The sequence below is a fragment of the Salvia splendens genome, chromosome 16 (genome assembly GCF_004379255.2).
Source record: "Salvia splendens isolate huo1 chromosome 16, SspV2, whole genome shotgun sequence".
Taxonomy (NCBI): domain Eukaryota; kingdom Viridiplantae; phylum Streptophyta; class Magnoliopsida; order Lamiales; family Lamiaceae; genus Salvia; species Salvia splendens.
Window position 1 is genome coordinate 14002662 of NC_056047.1, and position 11713 is coordinate 14014374.

The 11713-nt window shown below is 37.8% G+C and overlaps 1 protein-coding gene across 2 annotated transcripts; it reads left to right on the forward strand.

Moving 5' to 3' along the window:
- The first annotated feature begins 1034 nt into the window (after positions 1-1034).
- LOC121772202 (transaldolase-like) lies at positions 1035-7844 on the forward strand. 2 transcript variants are annotated; one of them, XM_042169211.1, is made up of 13 exons: positions 1035-1218; positions 1323-1437; positions 1523-1601; positions 1740-1815; positions 2546-2629; positions 2744-2848; positions 3087-3167; positions 3294-3358; positions 5689-5758; positions 5838-5915; positions 6340-6437; positions 6509-6644; positions 7405-7844. In XM_042169211.1, the coding sequence occupies exons 1-13, from the start codon at positions 1057-1059 to the stop codon at positions 7549-7551; spliced, it is 1296 nt and encodes a 431-aa protein (XP_042025145.1). In that variant the 5' UTR covers positions 1035-1056; the 3' UTR covers positions 7552-7844. The 2 variants fall into 2 exon arrangements, with proteins under 2 accessions (XP_042025145.1, XP_042025146.1); XM_042169212.1 differs by lacking the exon at positions 3087-3167.
- Positions 7845-11713: the final 3869 nt, after the last annotated feature.

Here is an 11713-nt window from a genome sequence, read left to right on the forward strand (position 1 = left end):
GAAATGAAATATGTAGTAAAAGAATAGAGAAACTTGTTAACACAAGTGGTGCGAATGAAATGAAGTTCAACGAGCCGTATATATAGAGTTTAAAAAAAAATTAATTACCGGACGTCCGACCCGGACGTCCGACCCAGTCCACAGTGGCGGACGTCCGCCCGCCCGTCGCCCGCACGTCCGAGGACACGCGACGTCCTCACGGGACGTCCGTATCCGACCTTCGACGCCACAATGGCGGACGTCCTGGTCGCCCGTCGCGGACGTCCGACCGGACGTCCGCCATTGGAGATGCTCTAAAGTAGGTAGTGGAATGAAGTAAGATTGATTGAATGTTTTGTTTTTTGTCATAAAAGGAAATGATTTAACTTAGTTGGGACATCCCAAAAAGGAATACGACTCAACTTAGACGAAGGGAATACTTGCTTATATCTAATACCCAATCCGTCTTAACTCTTTAAGCTTGTAGAGATGATTTAAATAAAGAGAATAAAAAGTAAAGTGGATAGAGTACAAAAAGAAATAAAGTAAGACAAATGAAAATTGTTTTTTTGCTATAATGGTTTATTTTAACTTGGAACATCTAAGAAAAGAGTACAAAATTTAATGGTGTATTCATTAGCACGTTACTCGTCCATTTTTAATCAAATTGGTCATGAGATCAATCTCTATTTTGGATAAGTTACCTACTACTCTTTAAGGTGCCTACAAATTAGCACGTTAAAAAATATATAAGTCTACCGATATCCTTTAATCTTATAACCAAACGAAGACTATGAATCGACTAATTTGGAATGAAAAATAGAAAATTTTACTATTGCAATTTGAGAAAACACAACTTGAAAGAATAAATCCGATTGACCAAAGATAAAATAAACACTGTACCAAAATTAGATGGACTGATCAAACGCCAATCAGTTAACACGAGGGGTTGTTCATCCACGTGCAAATTTTATTTCAGTAGGTCCCACCTATAACAATTTATCGTAATCATATTTTGGATTTAAATTATCCAAATATTCTCCAGAATTACCAGCTCTTCCATTTTTTTTTCACACGATGCTAAAATCACTTTGCTTCGCTATCTCCATCCATAATTATCCAAATACATTCACCACACTGAGTCCGTTTCCCATTATTATCCATTCTCAACTCTCAATTATGTCATCTACTTTGCATTCTCCGCTATCCTCCACTCTCTCTCCAACTTCATCTCTCCAGGCAAATCCCAAACTCTCACTCACACCTTTCTCTGTGTTGTACGTGTTAATTATCTGGTGGCGATTGATATGTGTGTGTGTATGTATGTGTAATGTTCCCGGCAGGTGAAGAGACTGCGGATTCCTGCTCGCTCCGTGGATTCGGCTGTCGTTTTCAAGCCTCGGCGGTTTTACCCTTCGATTCGAGCTGCTGCTAACTTCTCTTCGTCGCTCGACACCGGTGCATTTTTTGTTTACTTATCTGTTTTGATTTTTTCTTTCTATTTTTGTTACATTTTATTAGTGGATTTCGGTCTTGGAATTAGGTTTGAGCACCGAATTGGATGCCGTTACGAGTTACAGCGAGATTGTTCCGGACACGGTCGTTTTTGATGATTTCGAGAGGTGGGGGTTTCAACATCGTGAAATGAATAGCTACACAAATCTCGATTTTACATTTATGTTTACGTGTAATGTGTGTATGTGGTGTTTCTTTTTTGTTATAGTGTTCCTAATTTACCGAGTATATCTTAAATTCTACAGGTTTCCTCCTACCGCTGCCACTGTTAGTTCCTCTTTACTCCTGGGTATTTGTAGCCTTCCCGATACTAAATTCAGGGTAATTATCCAGATTTTATTTCAGTAAAGTGATAAACTTACTTTTTATTACTTTGCCCATTACTTAACTTTTTCAGGTTATATAGGTAGATATAAACTCTTCTAGTTTGAATTTGAACTAAGAATTAGGTACAAGTCCACTGGCGGAAACCTTGCTTCCGTAACAATCTTGCTTTACTAAATTTAATTTTCAGTGAGGACTTCAGCTATCTCCTTGTATCCTCGATTCCTCGTTGCAATCACGTCGAGTATCCATTCTGTATCAGCTCCCATTTTAAGACTGTCCATTTGGTAAACCAGTTCCTGTATCAGCTCCCATTTAAAGACTCTTTACATTTAAGTACTCCATATAAAAGATAGTAGCTCTTTTCCCACCACTATATAATCATAAAAGAAAACTCAAAGAGTTAACAGTGGATTTGGCTAGGGTTAGGGATGAGTAGCATTACGTGTATATTTGTACCTAAAATAAACTTGAGTCACTTACTTGTAAGTTGTACCCTAGCAAAAAGGGTCACTTTACCCTATAATATGTGAGAACATAAGGAAGGAGATAACGAATGTGTTATGGTACATTTTAGTAAAGGATGCTCATACTTTTAAATTCCTTTTATGTTTTATTATATGTTATTTTATTTGAGAATCATATGAATTCTAAGACTAAGAAACACTTAAACTCTCATTGCTAACATAGGTGAAATTCAATTTTTTTTTTTGCTTTCATTTTATAGAGTGCTGTTGACACTGCATTGGCTGATTCAGAGTGTTATGCCTTTGAAAAATCTGATGATCGAGTATGTTGCTTCGTCAACAAGGTAGGTCCTGTAAATTGCACATGCAGTTAATAGCGTGAATTTTGTATGAGGTTATGAACATGTTACTGCATGCATTATTTGGGTGTGTATTTAGTCATTGTTGTGTTATAATAGGCTTTGGTGAATGTTGGAGGTGATCTTGCAAAGCTTGTGCCTGGTCGCGTTTCTACTGAAGTTGATGCTCGTCTTGCATATGACACTCAAGCCATTGTTCAAAAGGTTACATTTGATTGAATATTCATTTTACTCTTATGTCTTCTGCTTCTCTACTTGCTAAGCTAAAATGTAGCTCAACCATATAATAGTAGTTTAATAGCACTTTATTTACTGTTGCATAGTATAATATAGCACTTTATTTACTGTTGCCTAAATATATAATCTCATAAACCTTCTTTTATTTGCATACATGATCTTACCAGAAGGTTCGTTGATCAACAGTTTGAATTTGCTTTTTCAGGTACATGAACTTTCAAAATTATATAACAAGATTGGTGTATCTTCCGAGCGTTTGTTGTTCAAAATTCCTGCGACTTGGCAAGTTAGTGTTTCCAACTTTAATATACGGGTTTCACTTCTTAGAACAGCTGAATAGTCGAACTAAAATTGAGTTATATTTTCTTATCATCTCTACCTGTTTTATCACTTTGCTTTTATGCCTTTCTAGGGAATTGAAGCATCAAGGATATTGGAGTTGGAAGGCATTCAAACACATGTGACTTTTGTCTACAGGTATTGAGCATATCGCTACATAACTTTGAAACTATTGCATTTAAAAGATTCTAGAGAAAATAAACTATGGACACCTTAAAAGTTCTAGTGATGGACGAGTAGTTTATTAGGAGTATCAAATAAGAAAGGAAACCTCGAAAACCCCTTGTACATTCTCCCTAGCAACTGTACTGATTACAAGATTAATCGAAGCACTACCCTAATTTATAACTTCTGCCTATCTAATAGCAACATGCATTGATAACATCCCATCATATGACTGGCCCAAGAGGCACTTGAGGTAATTGAAACACCAAAATTAGATACTACATCGTCCTCTTGCTGTGTTAAACAATGTACTACACATGCTGATTATATTCTGCACTACGATGTCAATGATAAACTAGGATTGACAGATCATTATCTACACCATCCTTATGCGCGAAACAACTTTACTCTTAAGATAGAAATGTGGAAAGTGGCCTTAAAACTTCCAACGAAGTAGCCCTATCAACTTCTCAATCCCACAGCTTAATAAAGACTTGGACCACACGTTCATCCTCCCACGAAGCTTTTGTCTACATAACACACACTGACTCTTTTACCAGCAAATCTGATGACGACGAATACAGCGGACCCCATTATTCTCATCCAGTACCTTCAACTGGGAGACGTGGTAAAAATGTAAAATTAGACGAAGATGAGTCTACACAGGTAACTGAAACCGATAAGCTACAGCACTCACTCTGCCAATAACCTTAAAAGGACAAAAGTACTAGGAACAAGCTTGGTATTTATCTGCTGAAAATGTGACTTATCTTCTGGGGTGTTATTTCATAAAAACCTTACCTCATATTGAAATTGGATATTCCAACAGTGAATGTTGGCAGCCAACAAATGAATGTTTCAAGATTTTGTCCTTTATAAGTGATCACAGGTGGGAGTTTTAACTCAAATTTCCCCAGGAAAAAAATGAAGGATAGTCAGGTGAACAACCATACCCCACCTCAAATGTTTGTTGTCCCTGAGTGAAAACTCATATTAAAGCAACTTTGGCCCTTAAAAGCAAAGTACTCTATCACATCAGCCGTTTTGAAGAAAACCAAGACACATAAGCAATGTTAACTCATTTCTATGGTTAACTCATTCCTAAGGACCTCAAGGACTGCCAAACCTGATGACTGATTTCTGTTTTCTCTAGGTAGTACCTAAAACATGTGCCCCTCAAGGACAACCCCTACATTGAATGGCATGAGAGCCACTTGACAGTAAATCGAAAGTAACATATTTGATTAAAGTCCATCATCTTTCCATGCCAAAGACCAGTACTACGTAGGTGAAGTCGCCTGATGATGCTAAATTTGGAATTTTTAGATCTCTATTCATTTTTTTTTATGATTAAACTTTCAAATTCATAATATTGTATGTGATTCAAAAGTTACCCGTTTTATTTTTAATTTTTTTGAATTTATTTTCTTCTACTTGTACTAAAAGTATAAGGTTGAGTGTCGATTAAGGCTTCTGTGGATTTTTTAGTAACCAGTAACCACTTAAGAATTAAGTCAATAATAAAATTATACAACTGGGGAGGGGTCTCTATATATAGTTTCTGCTGGTATCTTATTTCTTTTAGCAGGGGCAGTCGTATGTACAAGTTCTTATTTGATCGCCTATTAGCCGTACTCAATCCCATCGAGGAGTTGCTATTTCTATGTTTCTCCAGAAAGGACTGCTGCCTAACGGCTACACCAGCACATTAGCCTCTCTTGTTCCTTGTAGCCAGAATGCATCTAAATCAGCCATGCCCCAGCTTCCTTCTATTTCCTTGATGCTGCTGCCTGCTTCTCTTGTTATAGATTTGCTTTGGTGGCTTCTACTCCTCTAGATGTTGTGGTTTCTCCTCTCCCTACAAAGGCCCCTACTCCTTCAAGCATTGCCCCTCTCTCGCCGAGCCCCCTGCGTCTTAAAGGATGGGAAGAGTGGATGTGGCTTCCCTCATCGAAATTGGAGGGAACTGACCGTGGAGTCCTTTAACAATATGGACTCAGAAAACTGAGGCTCACCTTGTAGCAAGGGGGTTGGGGAATATGGATTTGCTGGTCAATATATAACTTGAATTCAAACATTTGATCTCTTCAATATCAGGCAGCCACACAAAATGGCTCATGTCCGCAAGCAATGACTATGGCCTCCCTCCTAAAATGACAATGATGATTATGAAGTGACACATACAACAGAAATTATGGGTCCTGTTGAACTCCATATATATTATGTGCCCGCATTCTCCACTTACAACAGCATGCCTCTTTCTTGTAAAATATCTTACAACCGCATTTAATGTGTATCAACAGTTTTTGCCAGGCTGCTGCTGCAGCTCAAGCTGGAGCTTCCATCATTCAAATTTTTGTCGGTCGCCTTAGGGTAATTCATTCTCGAATTAATTTGTGCTCAATTGTAATTTATTTACTATGGTTGAATAAGCGACTATGTTCTTTATTAGGACTGGGCCCGTAACCATACTGGTGATTCTGAAGTAGATGCTGCTCTCAATAAAGGAGAAGATCCTGGGTTGACTTTGGTCAGTTTTTCCTGTTGCAAAACCTATACCAACTAGACTATCTTGAATTTTCTGAATTTGCTGCCAGTTTTTCCTAATCAATTAAGTTATTCCACATCTGGTCACAAGTTCCATTTTTGTAACTTGTAATATCATTTAATTAAACAGAGTTTGAGTTTTCTGTTAGAAATAGTGATATTTTTGTTCAAAATGTTTATAGTTGGAGAATATAATTACAATTCTGTATATATTGAAACATTTCTGTTAAAAGGTTAATAGTTTGGTAATCTTTTGGTGAAATTAAGAATCGTGCTGTTCATAGTCTTATCATCTCATGATTGCTGATTTGCTGTCTATAACTTCTACTTATTCTTAGTTCATTGTTGCATTTATTTAATATGAGAAGGGAAAGGTCGAACTTTTATAGGTACTATCATGATTTCAGGTTACAAAGACCTATAATTATATTCATAAATATGGACACAAGTCGAAATTGATGGCAGCCGCAATTCGTAATAAGCAGGACGTGTTTAATCTATTAGGGTAATATTCCTGTCACGAGCTTGTAGACTGTAGTTATCAAATAGTTGTATATGACGATTTCTCTTTTGCAGGGTTGATTACATTATCTGCCCATTGAAGATATTGCAGGTTCTCAAGGAATCAGTGACACCTCCTGATGAGAAATATTCTCTTATAAGGAGGCTATCTCCACAAACTGCAGCCTCCTATAATTTTAGCAATGAAGAGGTTTGCTTGCTCTAATTCTGTTATACTATAGATAGAGATACAACTATAAGAAAAGACTTGAACCTTGAAACTCAAAGGGGGCGTTTACTTTGAGTGCTATGATTAAATGTTAAAAAGACTTGAACCCTGAATGCATTTTACCCTACATGAGTTCCAATTCTTTAGGCAAACCTTGTTCCATCTTTGCTCATGTGTGAATTTTACAATTGTCATGGGGTATATCCTTGTTTTTAGACGTTAAAAAGCTTCATCTCTCCCTTCATAATAAAAATGTATCTAGAGGACATTCTTGACTAAATTTAAAATTGTTCCTCTGCCTCCCCCCTGCAGAATCTGGTCAAATGTAGGAGTATTTCTTTAGACTATCCTCTAGATCTGGTCATGGAACCATCAAACAAGAATTGGAATAAATGGTTTATGTTGGTATATATTTAGTGGAATAAATGGTCATGGAACCATCAAACAAGAATTGAAATTATAACATGGCCTGGAAATGCATGGGATCAATCTGTGACTATCTTTTGACGGAATGAGCTTTAGATCCTCGCACTCATTCTTATTGCTCTATTCAACGCACAGTTAACACAAATTTCAGAGCTTTCCAGTGGTAAAAATAATGCTGTTATAATTAGTTACTGTATTTCATATATTCTGGCCTTGTACATATGTTTCCTACCCTTTGAAAATTCCTTTTTATTGGGAGCTTTTTCTGTACCTGAAGATTAACCTAATCGTGATCAAATGACAAATCAATTTTCAGCTTGTCAACTGGGACGAGAATAGCTTTGCCTCTGCTTTGGGGCCTGCAGCGATGGGGCTTCTAACAGCAGGAATGGATGGGTATGCTAGCCAATCTACGCGGGTTGAAGAATTATTCGAAAAACTCTGGCCACCCCCTAATGTGTAAAGGTATCATGAAGTAGAAGATTTTCAGTGGTGGAATTAAGGTGGTGAAGAGAGTTTGCTGCGAGATCTTTTGTTATTACTCTGGTGAATTTGGCTGTGAAATTCCTCAAACTGTCTCTCCAATATCCGTTCTGGTGAATTTGGCTGTGAAATTCCTCGAACTGTCTCTCCAATATCCGTGGGAAATTTAACTAGTTTTGTGGATCGGTATCTGCAGTTCTTCTATTCGCATTAGCACATTCAAGGCTTGCTTGATACTCCCTCCGTCTCATAATACACGACACACTTGGATAATGACACGAGATTTTGGTAGATGTTTTTTTTTATGTTAAGTTGAGAGAGAAGATTATATAGTTATAAGAGAATTTTTTTCGAAAAAGAAAATATAATATTTTTTATGGGATAAATTAAAAAAGAAAGTGAGACATCTATTATGAGACAAATTGGTACTTTTCAGGTGCACATTTTTGGTAAGGAAGCAGTATAATCAACCGTATTTTGGAGTGAGAACAATTAACAACTTTACTAAGTACTCAGTGGTGAAAAGTATAATCAATTTTGGAGTAATGACAATTGACAACTTTACTTGGTACTCGGTGGTGAAATGTATAATAAGATTAAATTTTAAATTTTTTTAAATTTAAAATGTTAAAAATTAATTTGGTAAAAAAGATGGACACAATTCAAAAGAATGCAAGATGCCTCCACTATTTTTAAAAATATTTTATACTTTTTCATTTTGGATTGTTGTTCAAAATTAGTCTAGTTTTATTTTTGGAAATTTTTTACAATAAAATATTTTTAGACATTATTTAATTATAACTCATACTCTTCAATTAAACATAACTAAACAATATTAATGATACGGATTTCACTTCTAACTAATACTTTTTTTCCATTTTCTCTCTCCTAGCTATTAAATATAGCTAAGCACAATTAATGATTTGGATTTGACTTCTAACTAAAATTATATATAATGGTACACTAAAATTTAAAATAGAGAAGGCAATAAGTTCCAGTGATACTCCAAAACTAAGTTTATTTTTGGTTTTTGAATTAAAAAAAATACATATTTTTAGGTTTACACTCAAATAAATTAGTTTTTTTTAAAAAAATTATGAATAAAAAAGACATGTATTCTAGTTTTTTTAAAATTATGAATAAAAAAGACATGTATTCTTTTAATTTTGAGGTTAGTATAAATGGTTAGAGTAAAATCATTATTTGATGAGACATTTATATTAAAATGGTTTTGAGTTTAATATAAATGATTGGAGATGTTCTAATATTTTAACAATTTTTTTATTTTCTCTTTCCTAATTTTAGAGACCGATGGAGTTATAAATTTGAACAATGTATGTGCTTCAAATTTAAGTACTTGCACATATGTATGACGAGGTGTGATCAAATACTAACTTTTTATAGTAATAACTAATAACTAAATATCAATTTTGTATGTTAAAAATATCAACACAAAGACATAAATTTATTAATCTTCGTGTGTTGATAAACTTATGTCTTTGTGTTGATATTTAAATTTACATGTTGTATTGATATAATTATATCTTTGTGTTGATAATTTTAATACACATAATTGAAAGTTATTAGTTATTACTGTAAATTAGTTAGCACACTAACGCAACCCTATATACGACGATATAAATGAACAATGAACAATATAAGTGCTTTAAATTTAAATACTTATCCATGGGAATGATATGCGATATCTGTTATGTGAACTCCTTATTTGATCGTCACTCTCGTTTGACACACGTTTAGTATTTTTGGTTTCGATTTATATACTAGTTTGATTCAAATATATTAAAAAATGTTATTGAAATTTTTAGTTTCATAAAATTCATAAAAATCAAAGTTCAATTTGCACATTTTCTCTACAATTTCAAATAAATTAATCAAATGATAAATCAAGCTTTGATTTTTATGAATTTTATAAAATTAAAATTTTCAATAATATTTTTAATGTATTAGAATCAAACTAGATAACGCTAAATGTATGTCAAGCGATAGTGATGCTAACGTAAGAAGCTTACATAATGTATGTATCATATTATTCATTCTTAGACATGTATACTAAAATTACAAATGTTGGTAAATACGTAAATATAGTGTTTGCAAAAAAATTTCAAATTCAATTTCATACTTTATTTTACCTAGAATTTGAAATTGAATTAGTGAAAGAATTTAATATTTCAATTACATAAAATTCTCATTCTAACTCATTATATTCCATTTTTGTGTACAATGTTTAAGATTTTTTTTGCTCGGACCTCTCAGTGATTAAGTTTAGAGCATCTCCAAAAGAAATAGCTCCGTCATAGCTCAGTCATAGCCTAGCCACAAACTTCTCATGGTACATCAGCATCACTAAAAACTCCTCCTACCACATCATCAGGATAAGCAACTGGACAAGTAATAGGCCAACCATAGCCTAGCCACAATAAACAAAATTATAAAAATAAATAATTAACAATTACACAAAATACGGAATTAAATTTACGACTCAAATACGGGAAAACTCAATAATAATATTGAAATTTTAAAAAGTACATTAATTAAAAAAAAGTACATTAATTAAAAAAAACTCCTCCGCCACACACGAGCCCCCCGCCTCCGCCTCACTCCTCGCCGCCGCCGCCGCCGCTATCCGGGACCCCCAAATCTGCGGCATCTGAGCCCGCGTCTGAGCCCCCACCTGTGCCGCGGCGGGATTCAAATCAGCCCGCATACTTACGAGCATTGCGTGAAGAAAACTCTTCTCCTCGGGGTCAGTTGCCGCCCTCCATTCAGCTAAGATCTTGTACATCTGAGCTCGCGTTTGTTGATGCGCGAAGAAGAGGAGCTCGACTGTCGACCCGCCAACAGGGGGGATGCCGACTGGACCTCCTGGGAGGCCTGGCGAGCCCGTTGCGCCCGCCTTTGACCAACCAGGTGAGTGCGGCGAGCAAACGCGGGAGGGGATGGGAACTCCTGTACATCCTCGGGGAGGTCGTGGGAACCGCCGCTGTAATCACCAGTATAGTTCAGGCGCTGCTTCTTTGGCCAGCCAGCATCGACACCTGCCCGAAACTTCTCGGAGTCCATCAGCACCTTATAGCAGTTCCAGTAGGTGAACTCCTTATAAAGCCCGGGCACGGGGAAGGCTTTCTCCGCTGTCCTCCTGCACTCGTCCTCAGTTTGGCCACTGGTCTGCATGCGGAGGGCGTTGGTGTACAAGCCCGAAAATCGGGAAACCCCAGCCCTGATTCGGTCCCACCCATTCCGGGCACTCCTCCCCGCTGCGTGGCCTCCCCTCCGGGCAAAATGCCTTGTAGGCTGCTGCTATTTTAGCCCACAAGTTGACGATCCTCTGATTGTTCGGGGCGAGGGGATCATCGAAAACACTCACCTACGCCTTGGACAGCGCGACGTTTTCCGCGTCCGTCCACTTCCTCCGTGCCAGACTGTCGTCATCAGCCGGCTGCGACGACTCACCGACCACCCTCTTGCCCTTCCCCTTCTTCTTTGGCGCGTCCCGGCCTCGCCCTACTCCCACCGTTTGAATGGGGGTGTCCGCATCCCCGAGATCTATCTCCAACTCCTCTAAGGAGAAAGTATCACACCCAGTGAACTGCGTCTCCGATGGGGTCGATGTGTGCGAAGAAGCAGTCACAAAATCAAAACCGGGGCGATAGACGTTGTCCCCCCCGCCCTCCCCTGCATCCCGGGTTGCATCCCTCGTACCCCCTGCCCGCCCGGCATCGCCGGCCCGCCCTACATCGCCGGCCCCCCCGGCATCCCCTGCCATCCCGGCATACCACCCTCGGATGCCATCCCGGCATCATCTGCTGCCAAGGGTACATGTTGTAGTACCCGGCCATCGGACCCCATCCACCTCCCACGGGTACCGTGAGAGTTTGAGACCCGCTCGTCCCTGGAGTAGGCTCGTTGTTGTGCTCCATTTCGCGTTGTTGCTCTTGTACAGAAATTAAGATAGAGAGAATACTCGTTAAAACAAGTGGTGCAATAGTGTTTCGAAAATTTTAAAAAAAAATCCGCTGGCCGATGCGCTCGTCGATCGGGAGCCTGCAATGGCTGTCAGTCGATCGGCCAGCGCATCGGCCAGCGCTCGGGAATCGGCGTGGGCTCTCCGTTTTTCTCGCCAA

Coding starts and splice junctions, on each gene's coding strand:
- LOC121772202 (XM_042169211.1), top strand. CDS start 1,057: ATGCTAAAATCACTTTGCTTCGCTATCTCCATCCATAATTATCCAAAT. Junction 1,438..1,522: donor CTCTTCGTCGCTCGACACCG/GTGCATTTTTTG, acceptor TCTTGGAATTAG/GTTTGAGCACCGAATTGGAT. Junction 5,916..6,339: donor AAGATCCTGGGTTGACTTTG/GTCAGTTTTTCC, acceptor TCATGATTTCAG/GTTACAAAGACCTATAATTA.